We start from the raw sequence: 22,912 nt of genomic DNA on the forward strand, positions 1-22,912 counted from the left end.
GCGCGTGGCCGGGGCTCGCGGGGGCGCGCACCGGCCCCGTCCGGTTTCCCATCCAGGTGCATCCCTCCGTCCGCATTCCATTCCCCGGCCACACCACATGACCAACCCGTCCCCGTCCCCGTCGCTTCCATCGCCTGGCCCTCGTCGATACAACCAAGCCAATCAAATCCCACCTTGCCTTCCTCCCTCCTCCTCCTCCACTCCGTCTCTCATCAGATTCCAAACACCGCGTCCGTCGTGAGCGCCGCGTGCCCGCGGGATCCCCAAACCCCGGCCCCCGATCCCCGAGCCGGCCCATGCTTCCCTCCGCCGCGGCCCCGCCCACCCCCGCCGCCGCTCCCCTCCGCCGCTGTTGTAGCCTCCGCGCCCCGTGCTGTTGTTGCTGGTGCTGTTCCTGAGCTGTGTGTGATTGGCTAGGGTTGCGGTTCTGCGCGAGGCGATTTGGGGAGGATTTCGGAGGAAGGCATGGATCTCTCGCGGCCGGAGTCGTCGGACCTCTCGCTCGGGCTCCACCCGCACGCCCACGCCCATGCGCGCGTGCACGCGCGCGCCGCCACGCCGCTGCGGCTGTTCGACGACTCGGACGACGTCAAGACGGAGGGCAGCGTCGGGGGCGGCGGCGACGGCGAGGACGGGAACGACGAGGGCGCCGACCAGCACTTCTCGCTCCTCGGCCACTCGCTCTGCGTCAAGCGCCCGCGCCGCGGGCTCTACGGCGGCGGCGGGGGAGGGGAGACCTCCTCCTGCTCGTCCTCGTCCGCGGCGGCCATGCGCCCCGCGAAGCGCCAGGCGTCGGGCGCGGATCTGGAGGCGCGGCGCAGCGCGGTCCGCGCGTGGGGGAACCAGCCGCTCGCGGAGGCCGACCCGGACGTGCACGCGCTCATGGAGCGCGAGAGGGAGCGCCAGGTGCGCGGCATCGAGCTCATCGCCTCGGAGAACTTCGTCTGCCGCGCCGTGCTCGACGCCCTCGGCAGCCACCTCACCAACAAGTACTCCGAGGGGCACCCGGGCGCTCGCTACTACGGCGGGAACCAGCACATCGACGCCATCGAGCGGCTCTGCCATGAGCGCGCCTGCACCGCCTTCGGTCTCGACCCGGCCTGCTGGGGTGTCAATGTCCAGCCCTACTCATGCACCTCCGCGAACCTGGCGGTCTACACAGGGCTTCTCCTACCCAATGACCGTATCATGGGCCTTGAGCCGCCGTCCGGTGGCCATGTCAGCCACGGGTATTACACGCCTAGTGGTAAGAAGGTGTCTGGCGCCTCGATATTCTTTGAGAGCTTGTCATACAAGGTGAATCCACAGACTGGCTATATTGATTATGACAAGCTTGAGGACCGGGCAATGGATTTCCACCCAAAGATTCTTATCTGTGGTGGGAGTTCCTACCCCAGGGAGTGGGACTTTGCACGGATGAGGCTGATAGCTGACAAGTGTGGCGCAGTGCTCATGTGCGACATGGCGCATATTAGCGGACTTGTTGCAGCGAAGGTACATTAACTTCTGTCAAGGCACATTTGTTTAGTTATCTCAGGGTGATAGTTTGGTTGCATATTGTGTTCTAAATGCACAATGGGTTGCTCTCACAATAACTATAGCTGGGAAAACCAGTTGTTAACCTGTGATTGCATCATTTGCATTACCTCATGCTGCATGTCCGTATGGCAAAGCTATTGTTTATCCTTGTGCTTTGATAATGTCCCATTTCAAAGGTTATCTCCTCGTTTCTGTTATCATGTATTTGTAGTCCAGTGAACATGTGCATTGCTTACATTGATTAGCATAGCTTTTTGTAGCAAGGTGTGAGGTAATATTATTTGGTTATGTTTGCGCGTCCAGTATAGATCAGCTAACATTTGAATTTGTTTGGCCAATGCATTAATTCAAATTGAAGGATTCATTTTGTAGGGCCTTTGTTCTTGATTTGTTTGGTTTGTGCAAATTCAGGAATGATGATGTAAATGAATTCAAATGACAAGTAATTAGGAGCCTTTGGAGTTCTCTGTCATGGTCATTCATGCCTGACATATTGTATTGTTTATCATGGCATAGTTGTAACTTAATCTAAGGCTGTAGCTACAAAATCGCCTGTCCCTTATAACACATGTTACAACAAAGAGAGTAATTACAAGTGACAAGCATATTTTCTGGTGTGCCATCTCATTTATGATTGCATCATTTCTTAATTAGCTCATTCCTGATGGTTATACAAATACTATGTGGTAATTCTTCTTATGAGCATATTTGACTTGATATTGTTGTTAGAATAGACCGTAATAACCACCTCACTTGAGTTGTATAACAACACCATTAAAACTTATTTTCAACTGAAAGAATTCTGTTCGCAAGTGATAAATGTTCATATTGGTGATGTTGTCATGCTGAACGTAAGTAAAACATTTATTCTTGCTCCTGTGCTGATTCTTGCACTTCCACGTTTTTTGTTACCTATGAACACCCACCTTCTGACAGATTTTCTGAATTGTTTCTACTGCTTAATCTAGGCATTAGTTCCACTATTTGATGTTCACATCATAGTAAAAGGTTGCGTTGTTGCTGTTTTCTGAACTTATGTCACACTTTGCCGCTAGCTGAGTACTACTGTCTGCTGATAGCTATTTCTTATTGCTTTCACAGGAATGTCGCAGTCCATTCGACTACTGTGACGTTGTTACCTCAACTACTCACAAGAACCTAAGGGGTCCTAGAGGTGGAATAATATTTTTTAGGAAAGGGAAGAATATGAGGAAGCGAGGTGGATCTTTTTCTCAAGGGGATGAAAATGATTATGATTTTGAGGATAAGATAAATTTCGCTGTATTCCCTTCACTGCAAGGAGGGCCGCATAATAACCATATTGCTGCTTTAGCGATAACGCTGAAGCAAGTTGCGACGCCTGAATATAAAGCATACATTCAACAAGTTAAGAAAAATGCTCAAGCTTTGGCATCGGCCTTGCTCAGAAGAAAATGCAGATTGGTTACTGGTGGCACTGATAATCACTTGGTGCTTTGGGACCTCAGAACTTTTGGCTTGACCGGTATAATTCTATCTTCCACTTTGTAGCATACTTGTTTTCTTACTTTGTTATTGCAATGTATCAAGTATTCCCTTAATTGTCTTTTAAGAGATGCAAAATCGGTTTCATATTGACTATATGGACAATAAGTCAGAAAATAAATTGGTTATGTGGTTTACAGTTCAGCAAATATTCAAATAATAATGTATAGTATTAGGCATCATTGTTAGTTTTCAAAGTAATGTACTCCCTCCGATATAACTCTTTTTAGAAATTCCAATATGGACTACATACGGAGCAAAACGAGTGAATCTGCCGTCTAAAGTATGTCTATATACATGCTTATGTAATCCATATTGAAATCTCTAAAAGGACTTGTATTTAGAAACGGAGTTAGTATAATTTTTTTTCTCTTGTAAATGTTTTCTGTGAAGTGGTGATGCATGTGGCTTATAAAGTTGTTCTCCATCGTTTTGACAGGGAAGAACTTTGAGAAGGTCTGTGAGCTGTGCCACATCTCTATAAATAAGACACCGATATATGGGGATAATGGCTCAATATCTCCCGGTGGCGTGCGTATTGGTTAGTTCTTATAACATGTCATTTTGTTTACCGTCTTCTGTTTGTTTGTGTATGTGAACAGAAAGTAAAGTATTTGCCTGCTACTTATCATCATGGGGCTGTATGCTGCAGGAACACCTGCAATGACTACTAGAGGTTGCCTAGAAGATGACTTCGAGGTGATCGCAGACTTCCTCATAAGGGCGACACAGATAGCTGGTAGTGTTCTGAAACAACACGGAAAAGTCCAGAAGGAATTTCTAAGAGGCCTGGAGAACAATAAGGACATTATAGAGCTCGGTAACCAGGTTGAGGCTTTCGCATCACAGTTTGCGATGCCAGGTTTTGATGTATGACTCTGCATATATATTACATCTTCTTGGGGATTGTCCAGATTTATCAGCAAATAGCAACTATTTCGTTATCAGGCTGTTCACACAAAATGGGAAGTTGTTGCTCTCAACAGCAACAGTGTAGGAAACGATTTTTTAGTTGGAAATTGGTTTCGACTCTTTGACTCTCAAGCAATCATGTACAGGTCTATACCCTAAAGTCCTTTTATGATTTATGTATGTAGTGAATCTTCACGTAATGAGTTCTTATATTGTATGTTTTGTCGCGTTTTTGGAACCTGAAGTGTTAATAGGCTCATAGTCCAGACAAATAGTTTAGCTTGATTAATTATTCCATGAAACTCGCTGAGCTTTTATACTAGGGTGAGACATCTTCTGGGTCCTTTTGAGTGTTTCAAGTTTGAACTTTGTGGATGAAAAGTTATTTAGCGAGCCTGTGTCGTTTTATACTGGGTGTTCTATCTTCTGGAACCATTTGAGTGTTTTAACTTAATTAACTGTCAGTTGTTCGTGGATGGAAGATTATTTAGCGAGCCTGTGTTGTTTTATACTGGGTGTGCTATCTTCTGGAACCATTTGAGTGTTTTAACTTAAATGTCAGCTGTTCGTGGATGAAAGGTTATTTAGCGATCGTTTTATATTGGATGTGCTATATGCTGAAACCATTTGAATGTTTTAACTTAACCATCAGCTGTTTGTGGATGAAAGGTTATTTATCGATTGTTTTTAACCTAAGCATCAGCTGTTCGTGGATGGAACCATTTGAGTGTTTTAACTTTTAACTTAACCGTCAGCTGTTTGTGGATGAAAGGTTATTTAGGGAGCATTTTTACTTTGTTGTTCAATGATTTACCAAAAGCTTTCTTATGCTAACATTTTGCTCGTAAAACGTATACTTGTCGGGTTTTTGGAACCTGTTGTGTTCTCGGCTCAGAGTCTGGACTGAATGAGCCAAAAATATTTTAGCTCATTTAACTACACGATGAAATTTGCTGAACTTCTATACTGGGTTGTGCTACTTGCTGAAACCGTTTAAGTGTTCCAACTTGCTGTGGAAGGCTATTCACTCTGCTTTTCTACTGTGTCGTTCCATGATCAACAGAATGCTATCTGAAAATATATTTGATATTTGTCGTGTAGGGACAAGAGGTACCGTAGGCTTGGTTTGCATGTAGCATGTTCTCATTGCCTGCCTTAGAGCATCTACAACTGGACCTCATGCCGGCCCCAAACATCTGTTCAGGTCAGTCTATCTGGTCACGTACCGGACAAAAATAACACACCCAGCATGACATTGCAAATCTGGTCCAAACGTTTGGATTGACCGGCATTCCCTATACCCGACCCATACCTGGACAGATACGGGGACGCCTGGGCGCGCCTTGACACGCCCGCCCATGTCGGCTCCGACAAGCCGGACCCATTCCAAATCCTCTCAAAATTGACTTTTCCTCCTCTTCGACCCCTGTCCTCCATTATCGCCTCCGTGCAGCCACGCACTTCCTCCTTGCTCATCGTCCTTGTCCCTGTTGCCTATGTCGTTGCCGACAATCTTGTCTGCCGCCATGGCCATGGATGATGCCTCGGCGGAATCGGTTGGCCTCCCTGGCCTGGGGGCTCCTTGCAAGGCGAAGAACCTTGCGTGCAAGGAGGGCCGTCGAAGGCGACTGATCTTGAGGTGCCCTTCATTCTCGCTGCCGAGGACGTGGACTTTGCCGTGACAGCCACCAATCTAGATGTTGTGCCCGTGGGGATGAACAACTTGTCGACGGAGCCCGACTCTGTTCCGCCCTTCCAGTGGCCGGGCATCTTGGATTTGAGCTTCTCACAAGCCATCCCAGACGCGTCCATGATTGCAGACTCGCCGCAGCTGCAAATGCGTTGTGGGTCAATGCCGGTTCTAAGCATGCCCGCGACATGTTTGACGGAACGCCCCGACCAAGACTCGATACATGAATTTGCGTTGTATGATCGTCGTGCATGGATTTCCCTAGATTTGGGTATTGAGATATGGAGAGTATGGTAGTGGATGCGGAGAAATGGGGACCTGCCAGGTGCTGACCGTGGACGTACAGGGGCTCACATTTGCTACTTCCAGTAGTAGGTCCCTCTTACGAAACGTTTTAGGGCATCTCCAATGGTCGTAAGATAGTTGTTGGTAGAGTTTGCCACATAGGATTTTTAATGATGTGTCATACAATAAATAAGGAAAGAAGGAAGGTTATATGTACATGAACCAACACCCATTGCACAAGCTCCAATGTAGAATGAGAGAACACCCCATTTATTATCTCACATCCTATTGGGCAAACTAGATACAACCCATTGGAGTTGTTGTATGTTAAGGTGTTGATTGATGACATGGCATATTTTACCAACAAGCTAACATACAAACTATTGAAGATGCCCTTGCTGCCCACCAACAGCAGCGACACTACTACTAGCAAGCCAACTGGCACTTCCTTAAATGCGCATGGTTCGCCGTGTCTGTTCGAACCAAAAAAGAGATTCAAGTTTGACCTATGAGGCGAATATATATCAAAACAATTTGCTGTCGCCGAGCCTCCGCTACTCTCTCTCTCTCTCTCTCTCTCGCAGAGAAACCATCACGAAAACATGGTCGCGCTGCAGCAGCTGCAGCTTAGGGGGCGGTCCCGTCTCGTCCCGCTATTAGGCCCAGCGTCATCATCTCGTGTCTTGACCGGCGCCCCCAGGCTCGAGCACGATGGTACGCCCCTTTCTGGCCATGATTTGGCAGCAATCGCGTCGGCCAGTCGCTTTGTCGCGGATCCATGGACACCGCATCCATCCATCGTCTGCTCCCCCCTCCCTTTTTCCCCGGTGAAATGATGCTCGATCAACGAGAGCGGGAAGGAAGAAGGGTCCCGTCCTCTGTGCGCGAGCTTCGCGTTGAATGCGCGGCAGAAAGCAGCGCAGCTTCCAGCTGCCCCTTCCACAGACGCTTTAATCGTCTCCACGCTGTGGCTAAATTTCGTGTTTTGACCTTTTTTTCAAATCTATTTGAGATCTGACTCTAATTCAATTTTTTTTCGAGATCTGACCCTTTTACTACCGCCAGAGACCATGCGGGTTGGATATAAGAGCATCTCTAATAACATGTGTATATTTGTAGACAATGGTCTAAAAGGATTCTTTCATATACACGTCCAGTTTTGCATCAGAATGTTTATATACAGGGACTATGACAGGTGGACCGTCGCTGGGGAGAGGAAGAAATCATGACTGCGGCTGAGTTTAAACAACGCCTTCACATTGTCCAAGCGTGCACATTGTCGAGGTCGATATAGAGGATGTGTATATTTGGACGATCATATAGACAAGCTGTTGGACGCCTGTTTTGGGGTCACGTCGTGGAAAACGAGTATAGGCATCCATATAGACAACCTATTGGAGATGCTCTAACAGCCTACCACCAAGGACCCTGATGGTAGGGTTGCATGCCCTACCGTCAAAAATCTCCTAAGTATTAAATACAGTGCGTGCTCGTGCCTACCACCAAAGTCCCTGATGGTAGGCTGTTAGACCCTACCGTCATAGACTCTGGCTGTAGCAAAAGGGTCAGATCTCGAATTTTTTTCAATCTAGAGTCATATCTTGAATAAATTTCAGAAAAAGATCAAAACACGAAATTTTACCCCACGCTGTGTCCGTCGAGCCAGACAAACGCCATAGGCCAGCCAGCCGACCGGAGCCCGGAGGGAGGGAGACAGGAGTCCGTCAGAGATGTTCACATCCCGTAGTGGAGAGTCCTTGATGATTACAATTTCCGTCACCACTAGCCCGTGCTTGTTCACTGGGGGATCAGAACAGTTACAATTCAGCGAGGGATGGAAAGAGCGATTTTGGCGTTTCGTATATAGCGGCTCTGCTTTCGAGCGTGCCTTTCTGATAAGGGATGCGCTACTCTACTTGCGTAGCGCGAAATGGAAAGTGAGAAACGCATGGTAGCTTCGGCTTTTGTCGGCAACGGATGGATGCCGCACATGAGGGGGTTGATTAACGAGGCTCTGCCGCTGTTAGTGGCGGACACATTGAGTTGGTGAGACGTGACTTCACACACACACACACACACACACACACACACACACCTGATCGAGGTTGGCGTGGCGGCACCATCAGCTCACTGATCAGCACACGGCCATTGATTAGGGTCTTAGGCTGAACTACTGAAGCCAGTTGCAGTATGAACATGAGACATTAACATCATGAGGCCGGATTAGTCCCCACTCCAACCAGCAGTAGCAGCTTCTCGTGGCGGTTAAGTTTTGCTACTACTTGTGGTATGAACATGAGACATTGTTAACATCCTGGCCGGCCGGATTAGTCTCCGTTTGTTTGGTAGACGTAGCTTTCGTGCAGATGCCCTCGTGCTCCCTTGGAGCCGAAGCTGTGAGGCGCAAGGCGGGAACACGCTTGAAGCCGAAGCCGCGGGCGAGGGGAAGTTGTTGGGTTCAAAAGTGCAAAGAGGGGAAGAAAAGTTCACCTATATTCTCCTCTCGCTCGCTCAAGCCGCGCTGCCTGCACACAAACAGTACAAACTAGCCTTTCCTTGCAGCCATCTCTCTCATCTGGTAGTGGTACGCATGCTCTACTTGCATGGCAGAGTCTGAGGGACACACACAGCACAGCACAGCGTAGCACGTACGTACGTACAGGGTACAGCAGCCAGCAAGAAAGGAAGGAAGTAGCAGAGCAACGACATGATGACCTGACCAAAACGCTGCCACACTCCACTCCACTCTCCGATCCCCAGACCAGACCGGCACTGCAAAAGACGCCTACGACTACGTACTGCCGCCACTTATGGGCCGGAGCAGCATTGCTTTACTTGTACACCACCACCACCACCACGCGTTGCCGCCAGGCAAGCAGGCGGCAGGAACCACCATCATTTCATCCATGGAGTTGATCGGCTCGGCCGTCAGTGGCTGCAAAGGTCGGAGAGCTCCTTGCGGCCCTCCACGATGTCGTCCAGGAAGTCGTCCAGCTGGCACGCCAGCCCGTCCGTGCCGGCGCGGAGCACCTCCAGCCACGCCTTCAGCTCCCCGGCCTTGTCCTTCACCGCGCCGTCAAGGACAGCGCACTTGCCGCCCGCCGCCGCCGCGCGCTCCACCTCCTCCCGCGCCGCCTCCGCCGCCGCCCGCGCGCGCCGCAGCTCCTGCATCCGGATCATCCCCGGCGCGCCGTCGCCGCCGTCGTCGCCCGCGGCCTCCTCCGCCATCCGCTTCTGCAGCGTCGCGATGGAGGACATGAACCCGTCGTCGTTGGTGTCCGCGCCGCCGTCGGAGGGCGAGCGCGGGGACCCCGCGACGGCGCCGCCGGCCAGGATGAGCAGGAGGAGGGAGCTGGCGTTGTGCAGCGCGTAGAGCAGCCCGCGGAAGCCGTTGAAGCCGCTGAGCCTCGCGTCGGCCGCGCGCCGCTCGTCCAGCTGCAGCGACAGCGGCGCGATCCTCGACTCGGACAGCGCCCGGTTCTCCTCCTCCGCCGCCATGGCCTCCCTCCTCGACGCCGAGATCGCCCGCATCACCTGGTGCCGCCAATGCACGATCAGAACGGAAGAGTTCAGGAAACAGAGCAAAAATAAGCAAAACAATTGGCGATGGCAGACACACGAGACAGAGGACTGAATCGCACAGTGCAGAGAAAGAAGTTGGAGAGAAGAAAGAAAAGGCGGCGACATGATCATGCATGATCACTATTCTTTTCTTCGAAAGAGAGATCATGATTGCCGCCGCGCTGCTCGCGCGCAGAGGATGTTGGAATAAAGCGAAGGAGCGGCCGGGACCAACCTGGCGGGTGGAGAGGGGGGAGGGGTCCTGGAGCCAGTCGTCGAGGGCGGCGGCCGCGCAGGAAGCCGCGGCGCAGTAGCGCTCGACGGCGGCGAGGCCGAGCTTGACGGCGAGGCAGGCGTCCCAGAGGCGGGCCGTCTCGTCCATGTACTCGTCCAGCCACCGGCCGCCGGGCGGCAGGTGGAGCTGGCCGACGAGCACCATGAGCTGCGAGTGCAGGCCCCTGAGCAGCGCGGCCGCACGCAACAGCGCCGGCAGCGACGACAGCCCGCCCGCGCCGCTCAGGTCGTCCAGCCCCCGCGCCAGGGTCGCGAAGAAGGCGTTCACCATGGCTCTGCAGCGGTACTGTGCGGTGGCGGTGAGGTCGGGGCCGAGCTGGAGGAAGCCGGCGGCGATATATATAGCGTGGGCGGGGGCGGTGCAGGAGCAAGAAGACGAGGGGGGAGTGGGAGAGGGGGGCGGGAGCTGGGGACACGACGACACGATCGCGGTGGGGGAGTGGAGTGCAATGATGGGTGTCTACAGGAGGGGGAGAAGGGCGATGATGAGGTTGGGGAGGTGAGGCAGCGGCACGGCCATGGCAGCCCTGCCCGCTTTGCTGGGTCGTGTGTCCTCTGCTCTGCTCTCGCGCGCGCGATGGCTCGGCTTGTATGCCCTGTCCCGTTGTCCGTGCGGGGGCGGGCAGGCCTTGTGTGCGCGGGCGGGCGTGTGCTGGTGGCCTCCTCCGCTTTGCTGGGTTTCCGGAAGGGGCTGAGCATGGTGTGGTGTGGCTGGGAAATGGCTTTTTACACCACTGTTTCCCTGTCCGCCTAGATTAAGCAGCGAGGGTACGTCTATCTTTTTGGGGCTTCTCTTTGGGGAAAAACTGAAGAAATGTCGCGCCAATGCTAGATTGTGGCCAGCGGCCAAATGTGGGAAGTTGAGTATATTAGTCGATTTACTTTTTCTCACAATTAAATCTCGATGTGATCTCCATAAACAAATCTAATAGTTAGGCAAATGTAAAGGGCCGAATACAAACTTGTATATTGATTTTTGCTAGATAAGCACGAAGATATGCCTTTTTATGTGCAGTTTTGGGCTTCGAAATGTACCGCTGAGAAATCACACAGTTTTTTCAACCTAAAATTGCACAAAATATTTGCAATTTTAGGCCTCATTTCTCGAAACCAAAATCATATAAAATAATTACGCGTGATTTCTGGCGCAAAATATGTAAAGTGTTATAACTAAGTCACGAACAAACAAAAATATGTATTTTGGAACGAAATATGCAAACAAACGGCTGGCCATTCCTAACCCTTAGATTACGCAACGCAGGAATGTGCAATTTCGAGCTTTTAGAACCCCCCCCCCCCCCCCACACACACACCAATTTGCACATTTTAAACCCCAAACTGAACAAAAAGAATGGTGATTTGCGTAATCTAAGGGTTACGGTGGAAAGTATCCAATTGCACAGTTCTAAAACCATAATTGCATAAAAAACAAACCGTGTGCAATTTTATAAATGCGTTGACTACCCAATCACTAGATTAAGAATCACGTTAAAATATACATTTCAGAATGTGTACCCAACTAATTTCACATTTGTAGTTAGTCAAAAAAGAATTCATATTTTTAATCATAAATATATAAAGTATAGGTTTCTCTTTAGGGAAACCGGAAGAAATGTTGTCTCAATGCTAGATTGTGGCCAACGTTCAAATCTGGGAGCGTTTGCTCAGGAAGTTGAGTACATCACGCAATTTTACTTTTTATCACACTTAAGTATTTATGTGCTCCCCAAACACATCTAATAGTTAGACAAATGTAAAAGCCAAATACAAAAATAAAAAATTCATAAATGTTTTTTTCTACATAAGTACGAAGTTGTACCTTTTCAGTGTGCAATTTTAGGCTTCAAACTGCAATTACATGTAAGTACAAAGTTTTAAACATAAAGTTACATCGAAAAATATTTGCAGTTTCAAGCTAAGATTACAGAAAGCAGTAATGTGCTATTTCAGGCTTTTAAAATGTGCAAACACTCGAAATTGCACATTATAAAGCAAAATTGCACAAAAGCGACATTTTTTCTATTTCAAGCTTTAGCAATCTCGATCAAATATAGAGTGACATTCCTAACGGATCCATTGTTTATTTTCCCAGAGAAATTATGCTGGTCCTGACTTATTCCATTCGAGATTTGGTTTTGAACGATCAACTCGGGATATTTGTGTTCTCTCCACATAATTTATGTTAGTCCTGACTTAATCCATTCAATACATGGCAGATTTGAGCGCCCCATAAATGCAAGTTCTTCACGTGGCTTGTAATTAACAACGGGATTTGGACGACTGGCAGACTTCAATGTCCTAGGTGGCCTAACTGCCACTTATGCCCCCTTTGCAAGTAGGTCCAAGAATCGACGACATGTCTTCTTTTTCAATGTCGTTACTGTCAGAGCCCGGGACATGATAAAAACTGGGTTCAGCCGCCATGATGTGCACCCTTTCAATTGGGGTGACACCATACTATTAAAGTGTGGTGGAGCGACAACACTTCCAAGAAGACCAATCGTAAAGGCCGCGTGTTTCCTTGATGTTGCTTATTTCTTGGGAGTTTTGGAAGAAGAGGAATGTGCGGGTCTTCTGCAACATTGTCGTTTCGGTTGGAGTCATTGTCGCTAGGAACAAAGAGGATATATTACTTTGGGGCCTTGCATTTGCGTAATGTAATGTTGCGAGAGTGATTGTTATAATTTTGTCATTGGGCCTTGACCTCTAAATCTTCTACGTTAATCAATAAAATTGGTAAATCTTTTGCCATGTTTTAAAAAATTGTGTGCCTTTTTATGTGCAATTTTGGGCCTCAAATTGTACCACTAAAATCACATAGTTCTAAACTTAAGTTTGCACAAAAATATTTGCAATTTTAGGCTTCATTTATAGAAACCAAAGTTATATAAATAATTACATGTGATTTCTATCTCAAAATATGTTTTTAGGCTATCTATCTCAAAATATTTAAACTATCAGATTTCACATTTGTAGGCGTAAATCATGAACAAATAGAAATGTGTAATTTCAAACTATGAAATAAGCAAACAATACGGTTGGGAATTCCTCCTCCTTAGATTAAGCAATTGAACAATGCACAATTTTGAGCCTTAACCCCCCAACTGCACATTCTAAACCCAACTTTGTTGGGAACATAGCAGAAATTCAAAATTTTCCTACGTGCCACCAAGATCTATCTATGGAGAAACCAGCAACGAGGGGAAGGAGAGTGGAGAAGGGGGCGCGCCCTAGGGTGGGCCTTAGGCCCATCTGCGCCTAGGGTTTCCCCCTTCTCCTCCTAGCTGCGCCTTGGGCCTTGTGGGAGGCGCACCAGCCCACTCAGGGGCTGGTCCCTTCCCACTCTTGGCCCATGCAAGCCTCCGGGGCTGTTGGCCCCACTTGGTGGACCCCCGGGACCCTCCCGGTGGTCCCGATACGTTACCGATAAAACCCGAAACTTTTCCGGTGACCAAAACAGGACTTCCCATATATAAATCTTTACCTCTGGACCATTTCGGAACTCCTCGTGACGTCCGGGATCTCATCCGGGACTCCGAACAACATTCGGTAACCACATACAAACTTTCTTTATAACCCTAGCGTCATCGAACCTTAAGTGTGTAGACCCTACGGGTTCGGGAACCATGCAGACATGACTGAGACGTTCTCCGGTCAATAACCAACAGCGGGATCTGGATACCCATGTTGGTTCCCACATGTTCCACGATGATCTCATCGGATGAACAACGATGTCGAGGATTCGATCAATCCCGTATACAATTCCCTTTGTCTAGCGGTATTGTACTTGCCCGAGATTCGATCGTCGGTATCCCGATACCTTGTTCAATCTCGTTACCGGCACGTCTCTTTTACTCGTTCCGTAACACATCATCCCGTGATCAACTCCTTGGTCACATTGTGCACATTATGATGATGTCCTACCGAGTGGGTCCAGAGATGCCTCTCCGTTTACACGGAGTGACAAATCCCAGTCTCGATTCGTGCCAACCCAACAGACACTTTCGGAGATACCTGTAGTGTACCTTTATAGCCACCCAGTTACGTTGTGACGTTTGGCACACCCAAAGTATTCCTTCGGTATCCGGGAGTTGCACAATCTCATGGTCTAAGGAAATGATACTTGACATTAGAAAAGCTTTAGCATACGAACTACACGATCTTTGTGCTAGGCTTAGGATTGGGTCTTGTCCATCACATCATTCTCCCAATGATGTGATCCCGTTATCAACGACATCCAATGTCCATGGTCAGGAAACCGTAACCATCTATTGATCAACGAGCTAGTCAACTAGAGGCTTACTAGGGACATGGTGTTGTCTATGTATCCACACATGTATCTGAGTTTCCTATCAATACAATTCTAGCATGGATAATAAACGATTATCATGAACAAGGAAATATAATAATAACTAATTTATTATTGCCTCTAGGGCATATTTCCAACAGTCTTCCACTTGCACTAGAGTCCATAATCTAGTTCAGATCGTCATGTGATTAACACTCACAGGTCACATCACCATGTGACCAACATCCAAAGAGTTTACTAGTGTCACTAAACTAGTTCACATCATCATGTGATTAAGACTCAATGAGTTCTGGGTTTGATCATGTTTTGCTTGTGAGAGAGGTTTTAGTCAACGGGTCTGCAACATTCAGATCCGTATGTACTTCGCAAATCTCTAGGTCATATTATAAATGTTGCTTCCACGCTCCACTTGGAGCTATTCCAAATGGTTGCTCCACTATACGTATCCGGTTTGCTACTCAGAGTCATTCGGATAGGTGTTAAAGCTTGCATCGATGTAACCCTTTACGTGAACTCTTTATCACCTCCATAATCGAGAAACATGTCCTTATTACTCCAAGGATAATTTTTGACCGCTATCTAGTGGTCCACTCCTAGATCACCTTTGTACCCTATTGCCAGACATGTGGCAAGGCACACATCAAGTGCGGTACTCAGCATGGCATACCGTATAGAGCCTATGACAAAAGCATAGGGGACGACATTCGTCCTTTCTCTTTCTTCTGTCGTGGTCGAGCTTTAAGTCTTAACTTCATACCTTACAACTCAGGCAAGAACTCCTTCTTTGACTGGTCCATCTTGAACACCTTCAAGATCATGTCAAGGTATGTGCTCATTTGAAAGTACCATTAAGCGTTTTGATCTATCCTTATAGATCTTGATGCTCAACGTTCAAGTAGCTTAATCCAGGCTTTCCATTGAAAAATACTTTTCAAATAACTCTGCATGCTTTCTAGAAATTCTACATTATTTCCGATCAACAACATGTTAACAACACATACTCATCGGAAATTCTATAGTGCTCCCACTCACTTCTTTGGAAATACAAGTTTCTCATAAACTTTGTATACACCCAAAATCTTTGATCATCTCATCAAAGCATACATTCCAACTCTGAGATGCTTACTCCAGTCCTTAGAAGGATTGCTGGAGCTTTGCATACTTATTAGCACCTTTCAGGATTGACAAAACCTTCCGGTTGTATCACATACAACCTTTCCTCAAGAAAATCGTCGAGGAAACAATGTTTTGACATCCTATCTGCAAGATTTCATAAATAATACAGTAATCACTAATATAATTCCAACAGACTCTTAGCATGGCTACGAGTGAGAAAGTCTCATCATAGTCAACTCCTTGAACTTGTCGGAAAAAGTCTTAACGACAAGTCGAGCTTTCTTAATGGTGATACTTACCATCATTGTCCGTCTTCCTTTTAAAATCCATCTGTACTCAATAGCCTTACGACCATCGAGCCGTTCTGCCAAAGTCTACACTTTGTTTTCATACATGGATCCTCTCTTGAATTTTATGGCCTCGAGCCATTTATCGGAATCCGGGCCACCATCGCTTCTCCATGGCTCGTAGGTTCATTGTTGTATAGCAACATGACTTCCAAGACAGGATTACGTACCACTCTAAAGTAGTACGCATCCTTGTCATCCCACGAGGTTTGGGAGTGACTTGATCCGAAGTCTCATGAACAATATCATAAGCTTCCACTTCAATTGGTGTAGGTGCCACAGGAACAACTCTTTATGCCCTGCTATACACTAGTTGAAGTGACGGTTCAATAACCTCATCAAGTTTCCACCATTCTCCCACTCAATTCCTTCGAGAGAAACTTTTCCTCGAGAAAGGACCCGATTCTAGAAACAATCCCTTATTGCTTTCGGATCTGAGACAGGAGGTATATCCAACTGTTTTGGGTGTCCTATGAAGATGCATTTATCCGCTTTGGGTTCGAGCTTATCAGCCTGAAACTTTTTCACATAAGCGTCGCAGCCCCAAACTTTTAAGAAATGACAGCTTAGGTTTCTCTAAACCATAGTTCATACGGTGTCATCTCATCGGAATTACGTGGTGCCCTATTTAAAGTAAATGTGGTTGTCTCTAATGCCTAACCCATAAACTATCGTGGTAATTTGATAAGAGACATCATGGTATGCATCATATCCAATAGGGTGCAGTTATGATGTTCGGACACACCATCACACTATGGTGTTCCAGGCTGTATTAGTTGTGAAACAATTTTCACAATTTCTTAATTCTGTGCCAAACTCGTAATTCAGATATTCATCTCTATGATCATATCATAGATCTTTTATCCTCTGGTCACGACGATCTTTCAACTTCACCCTGAAATTACTTGAACCTTTCAATAATTCAGACTCATGATTCATCAAGTAAATATACTCCACATCTACTCAAATCATCTATGAAGTAAGAACATAACGATATCCACTACATGCCTCAGCACTCATTGGACTGCACACATCAAAATGTATTACTTCCAACAAGTTGCTTTCTAGTTCCATTTTACTGAAAACGAGGCTTTCAGTCATCTTGCCCATGTGGTATGATTTGCATGTCTCAAGTGATTCAAAAATCAAGTGAGTCCAAACGGTCCATTTGCATGGAGTCTCTTCATGCATATACACCAATAGACATGGTTTGCATGTCTCAAACTTTTCAAAAACGAGTGAGCCCAAAGATCCATCAACATGGAGCTTCTTCATGCGTTTTATACCGATATGACTTACGTGGCAGTGCCACAAGTAGGTAGTACTATCATTACTATCTTATATCTTTTGGCATGAACATGTGTATCACTACGATCGAGATTCAATAAACCATTCATTTTAGGTGCAAGACCATTGAAGGTATTATTCAAATAAACAGAGTAACCATTATTCTCCTTAAATGAATAACCGTATTGCGATAGACATAATCCAATCATGTCTATGCTCAACGCAAACACCAATCTTGATGGTAGAGGGAGCGTACGATATTTGATCAACCTTGGAAATACTTCCAACACATATCGTCATCTCACCTTTAGCCAGTCTCCGTTTATTCCGTAGCTTTTATTTCGAGTTACTAACACTTAGCAACCGAACCGGTATCTAATACCCTGGTTGTTGGGGAACGTAGCAGAAATTCAAAATTTTCCTACGTGTCACCAAGATCTATCTATGGAGAGACCAGCAACGAGGGGAAGGAGAGTGCATCTACATACCCTTGTAGATCGCAAAGCGGAAGCGTTCAAGTGAACGGGGTTGATGGAGTCGTACTCGTCGTGATCCAAATCACCGATGACCAAGTGCCGAACGGACGGCACCTCCGTGTTCAACACACGTACAGCCCGGTGACGTCTCCCATGCCTTGATCCAGCAAGGAGAGAGGGAGAGGTTGAGGAAGACTCCATCCAGCAGCAGCACAACGGCGTGGTGGTGGTGGTGGAGGAGCGTGGCAATCCTGCAGGGCTTCGCCAAGCACCACGGGAGAGGAGAAAGAGAGGGAGGGCTGCACCAATGAGAGAGATCAAATCACGTGTTATGGGCAGCCCTAGGCCTCACTATATATAGGGGAGAGGGAGGAGGGTGCTCCCCCTCTAGGGTTACCACCCCTAGGGGGGCGGCAGCCCTAGATGGGAAAGGGGAGGCGGCCAAGAGGGGAGAAGGGGAGGCGCCCCCTAGGGTGGGCCTTAGGCCCATCTAAGCCTAGGGTTTCCCCTTTTTTTCCTCCTAGCTGCCCCTTGGGCCTTGTGGGAGGCGCACCAGCCCACTCAAGGGCTGGTCCCTCACCACCCTCGGCCCATGCAAGCCTCCGGGGCTTGTGGCCCCACTTGGTGGACCCGCGGGACCCTCTCGGTGGTCCCGGTACATTACCGATAAACCCCGAAATCTTTCCGGTGACCAAAACAGGACTTCCCATATATAAATCTTTACCTCCGGACCATTCTGGAACTCCTTGTGACGTCCGGGATCTCATCCGGGACTCCGAACAACATTCGGTAACCACATACAAACTTCCTTTATAACCCTAGCGTCATCGAACCTTAAGTGTGTAGACCCTACGGGTTCGGGAGACATGCAGACATGACCGAGACGTTCTCCGGTCAATAACCAACAGCGGAATCTGGATACCCATGTTGGCTCCCACATGTTCCACAATGATCTCATCGGATGAACCACGATGTCAAGGACTTAATCAATCCTGTATACAATTCCCTTTGTCTATCGGTACGATACTTGCCCGAGATTCGATCATCGGTATCCCGATACCTTGTTCAATCTCGTTACCGGCAAGTCTCTTTACTCGTTCCGTAACACATCATCCCGTGATCAACTCCTTGATCACATTGTGCACATTATGATGATGTCCTACCGAGTGGGCCCAGAGATACCTCTCCGTTTACACGGAGTGACAAATCCCAGTCTCGATTCGTGCCAACCCAACAAACACTTTCGGAGATACCTGTAGTGTACCTTTATAGTCACCCAGTTATGTTGTGACGTTTGGCACACCCAAAGCACTCCTACGGTATCCGGGAGTTGCACAATCTCATGGTCTAAGGAAATGATACTTGACATTAGAAAAGCTTTAGCATACGAACTACACGATCTAGTGCTATGCTTAGGATTGGGTCTTGTCCATCACATCATTCTCCTAATGATGTGATCCCGTTATCAACGACATCCAATGTCCATGGTCAGGAAATGGTAACCATCTATTGATCAACGAGCTAGTCAACTAGAGGCTTACTAGGGACATGGTGTTGTCTATGTATCCACACATGTATCTGAGTTTCCTATCAATACAATTCTAGCATGGATAATAAACTATTATCATGAACAAGGAAATATAATACTAACCAATTTATTATTGCCTCTAGGGCATATTTCCAACAGTCTCCCACATCGCCATGTGATTAACACTCACAGGTCACATCGCCATGTGACCAACATCCAAAGAGTTTACTAGAGTCAATAATCTAGTTCACATCACTATGTGATTAGCACTCATGAGTTCTGGGTTTGATCATGTTGCTTGTGAGAGAGGTTTTAGTCAACGGGTCTGAACCTTTCAGATCCGTGTGTGCTTTACAAATCTCTATGTCATCTCCTAGATGTAGCTACCACGTTCTATTTGGAGCTATTCCAAATAACTGTTCTACTTGGAGCTATTCTAAATTGTTGCTCCATTATACGTATCCGGTATCTCTACTCAGAGCTATCCGGATGGGTGTTAAGCTTGCATCGACGTAACCCTTTACGACGAACTCTTTTACCACCTCCATAATCGAGAAAATTCCTTAGTCCACTAGTTACTAAGGATAACTTCGACCGCTGTCCTGTGATCCATTCTTGGATCACTCTTGTACCCCTTGACTGACTCATGGCAAGGGACACTTCAGGTGCGGTACACAGCATAGCATACTATAGAGCCTACGTCTTAATCATAGGGGACGACCTTCGTCCTTTCTCTCTATTCTGCCATGGTCGAGCTTTAAGTCTTAACTTCATACCTTACAACTCAGGCAAGAACTCCTTCTTTGACTGATCCATCTTGAACACCTTCAAGATCATGTCAAGGTATGTGCTCATTTGAAAGTTCCATTAAGCATTTTGATCTATCCTTATAGATCTTGATGATCAATGCTCAAGCAGCTTAATCCAGGCTTTCCATTGAAAACACTTTCCAAATAACCCTATATGCTTTCCAGAAATTCTACGTCATTTCTGATCAACAATATGTCAACAACATATACTCATCAGAAATTCTATAGTGCTCCTTCTCACTTCTTTGGAAATACAAGTTTCTCATAAACTTTGTATACACCCAAAATCTTTGATCATCTCATCAAAGCATACATTCCAACTCCGAGATGCTTACTCCAGTCCTCAGAAGGATTGATGGGGCTTTGCATACTTATTAGCATCTTTCAGGATTGTTAAAACCTTCCGGTTGTATCACATACAACCTTTCCTCAAGAAAGTCGTCAAGGAAACAATGTTTTGACATCCTATCTGCAAGATTTCATAAATAATGCAGTGATCGCTAATATAATTCCAACAGACTCTTAGCATCGCTACGAGTGAGAAAGTCTCATCGTAGTCAACTCCTTGAACTTGTCGGAAAACATCTTAACGACAAGTCGAGCTTTCTTAATGGTGACATTTACCATCATTGTCCGTCTTCCTTTTAAAATCCATCTATACTCAACAACCTTACGACCATCAAGTAGTTCTTCCAAAGTCTACACTTTGTTTTCATACATGGATCCTCTCTCGGATTTTATGGCCTCGAGCCATTTATCGGAATCCGGGCCCACCACCGCTTCTCCATGGCTCGTAAGTTCATTGTTGTCTAGCAACATGACTTCCAAGATAGGATTATGTACCACTATGAAGTAGTATGCATCCTTGTCATCCTACGAGGTTTGGGAGTGACTTGATCCGAAGTCTCATGATCAATATCATAAGCTTCCACTTCAATTGGTGTAGTTGCCACAGGAACAACTCTTTGTGCCCTGCTATACACTAGTTGAAGTGACGGTTCAATAACCTCATCAAGTTTCCACCATTCTCCCACTCAATTCCTTCGAGAGAAACTTTTCCTCAAGAAAGGACCCGATTCTAGAAACAATCCCTTATTGCTTTCGGATCTGAGACAGGAGGTATACCCAACTGTTTTGGGTGTCCTATGAAGATGCATTTATCCGCTTTGGGTTCGAGCTTATCAGCCTAAAACCTTTTTTCACATAAGCGTCGCAGCCCCAAACTTTTAAGAAATGACAGCTTAGGTTTCTCTAAACCATAGTTCACACGGTGTCGTCTCAACGGAATTATGTGGCGCCCTATTTAAAGTGAACGTGGTTGTCTCTAATGCCTAACCCATAAGCTATTGTGGTAATTCGATAAGAGACATCATGGTATGCATCATATCCAATAGGGTGCAGTTATGATGTTCGGACACACCATCACACTATGGTGTTCCAGGCTGTATTAGTTGTGAAACAATTTCCACAATTTCTTAATTTTGTGCCAAACTCGTAATTCAGATATTCATCTCTATGATCATATCATAGATCTTTTATCCTCTTGTCATGACGATCTTTCAACTTCACCCTGAAATTACTTGAACCTTTCAATAATTCAGACTCATGATTCATCAAGTAAATATACTCAACATCTACTCAAACCATCTGTGAAGTAAGAACATAACGATATCCACTACATGCCTCAGCACTCATTGGACTGCACACATCAAAATGTATTACTTCCAGCAAGTTGCTTTCTAGTTCCATTTTACTGAAAACGAGGCTTTCAGTCATCTTGCCCATGTGGTATGATTTGCATGTCTCAAGTGATTCAAAATCAAGTGAGTCCAAACGGTCCATTTGCATGGAGTTTCTTCATGCTTATACACCAATAGACATGGTTCGCATGCCTCAAACTTTTCAAAAACGAGTGAGCCCAAAGATCCATCAACATGGAGCTTCTTCATGCGTTTTATACCGATATGACTTACGTGGCAGTGCCACAAGTAGGTGGTACCATCATTACTATCTTATATCTTTTGGCATGAACAAGTGTATCACTACGATCGAGATTCAATAAACCATTCATTTTAGGTGCAAGACCATTGAAGGTATTATTCAAATAAACAGAGTAACCATTATTCTCCTTAAATGAATAACCGTGTTGCGATAGACATAATCCAATCATGTCTATGCTCAACGCGAACACCAATCTCAATGGTAGAGGGAGCGTACGATGCTTGATCATATCAACATTGGAAACACTTCCAACACATATCGTCATCTCACCTTTAGCTAGTCTCCGTTTATTCCGTAGCTTTTATTTCGAGTTACTAACACTTAGCAACTGAACCGGTATCTAATACCCTGGTGCTACTAGGAGTACTAGTAAAGTACACATCAACACAATGTATATCCAATATACTTCTACCGACCTTGCTAGCCTTCTCATCTACCAAGTATCTAGGGTAATTCTGCTCCAGTGGCCGTTCCCTTTATTACAGAAGCACTTAGTCTCGGGTTTGGGTTCAACCTTGGGTTTCTTCACTAGAGCAGCAGCTGATTTGCCGTTTCATGAAGCATCCCTTTTTGCCCTTGCCCTTCTTGAAACTAGTGGTTTCACCAACCATCAACAATTGATGCTCCCTTTTGATTTCTACTTTTGTGGTGTCAAACATCACGAATATCTCAAGGATCATCATATATGTCCCTGATATATTATAGTTCATCATGAAGCTCTAGCAGCTTGGTGGTAATGACTTCGGAGAAACATCACTATCTCATCTGGAAGATCAACTCCCACTCGATTCAAATGATTGTTGTACTCAGACAATCTGAGCACAAGCTCAACAATTGAGCTTTTCTTCCTTAGTTTGTAGGCTAAGAAAATCGTCGGAGGTCTTATACCTCTTGACGTGGGCACGAGCCTAAAATCCCAATTTCAGTCCTTGGAACATCTCATATGTTCTGCGATGTTTCAAAAACATCTTTGGTGCCTCAACTCTAAACCGTTTAACTGAATTATCACGTAGTTATCAAAACATGTATGTCAGATGTTCGCAACATCCACAGACAACGTTCGAGGTCCAGCACACTGAGCGGTGTATTAAGGACATAAGCCTTCTAAGAAGCAATGAGGACAATCCTCAGTTTACGGACCTAGTCCGCATAATTGCTACTATCAACTTTCAACTAAATTTTCTCTAGGAACATATCTAAACATTAGAACTGAAGCACGAGCTACGACATAATT

General features: G+C 46.3%; 2 protein-coding genes across 2 annotated transcripts; one reads left to right on the forward strand and one right to left on the reverse strand.

Moving 5' to 3' along the window:
* Positions 1 to 127: 127 nt before the first annotated feature.
* LOC123062770 (serine hydroxymethyltransferase 7) lies at positions 128 to 4,192 on the forward strand. Its single transcript, XM_044486426.1, has 4 exons — positions 128 to 1,494; positions 2,641 to 3,043; positions 3,503 to 3,604; positions 3,716 to 4,192. Exons 1-4 carry the CDS (start codon positions 466 to 468, stop codon positions 3,937 to 3,939), a joined length of 1,758 nt encoding a protein of 585 aa, XP_044342361.1. The 5' UTR covers positions 128 to 465; the 3' UTR covers positions 3,940 to 4,192.
* A 4,297-nt stretch (positions 4,193 to 8,489) lies between these two features.
* On the reverse strand, positions 8,490 to 10,493 carry LOC123062771 (uncharacterized). Its single transcript, XM_044486427.1, has 2 exons — positions 9,747 to 10,493; positions 8,490 to 9,484 (listed from the first exon to the last, which is right to left on the reverse strand). Exons 1-2 carry the CDS (start codon positions 10,074 to 10,076, stop codon positions 8,879 to 8,881), a joined length of 936 nt encoding a protein of 311 aa, XP_044342362.1. The 5' UTR covers positions 10,077 to 10,493; the 3' UTR covers positions 8,490 to 8,878.
* Positions 10,494 to 22,912: the final 12,419 nt, after the last annotated feature.

Source organism: Triticum aestivum, chromosome 3A, assembly GCF_018294505.1.
Source record: "Triticum aestivum cultivar Chinese Spring chromosome 3A, IWGSC CS RefSeq v2.1, whole genome shotgun sequence".
Lineage (NCBI taxonomy): Eukaryota > Viridiplantae > Streptophyta > Magnoliopsida > Poales > Poaceae > Triticum > Triticum aestivum.

Coding starts and splice junctions, on each gene's coding strand:
- LOC123062770 (XM_044486426.1), top strand. CDS start 466: ATGGATCTCTCGCGGCCGGAGTCGTCGGACCTCTCGCTCGGGCTCCAC. Junction 3,044..3,502: donor CAGAACTTTTGGCTTGACCG/GTATAATTCTAT, acceptor TCGTTTTGACAG/GGAAGAACTTTGAGAAGGTC. Junction 3,605..3,715: donor TCCCGGTGGCGTGCGTATTG/GTTAGTTCTTAT, acceptor TGTATGCTGCAG/GAACACCTGCAATGACTACT.
- LOC123062771 (XM_044486427.1), bottom strand. CDS start 10,076: ATGGTGAACGCCTTCTTCGCGACCCTGGCGCGGGGGCTGGACGACCTG. Junction 9,485..9,746: donor CCCCCCTCTCCACCCGCCAG/GTTGGTCCCGGC, acceptor TGGCGGCACCAG/GTGATGCGGGCGATCTCGGC.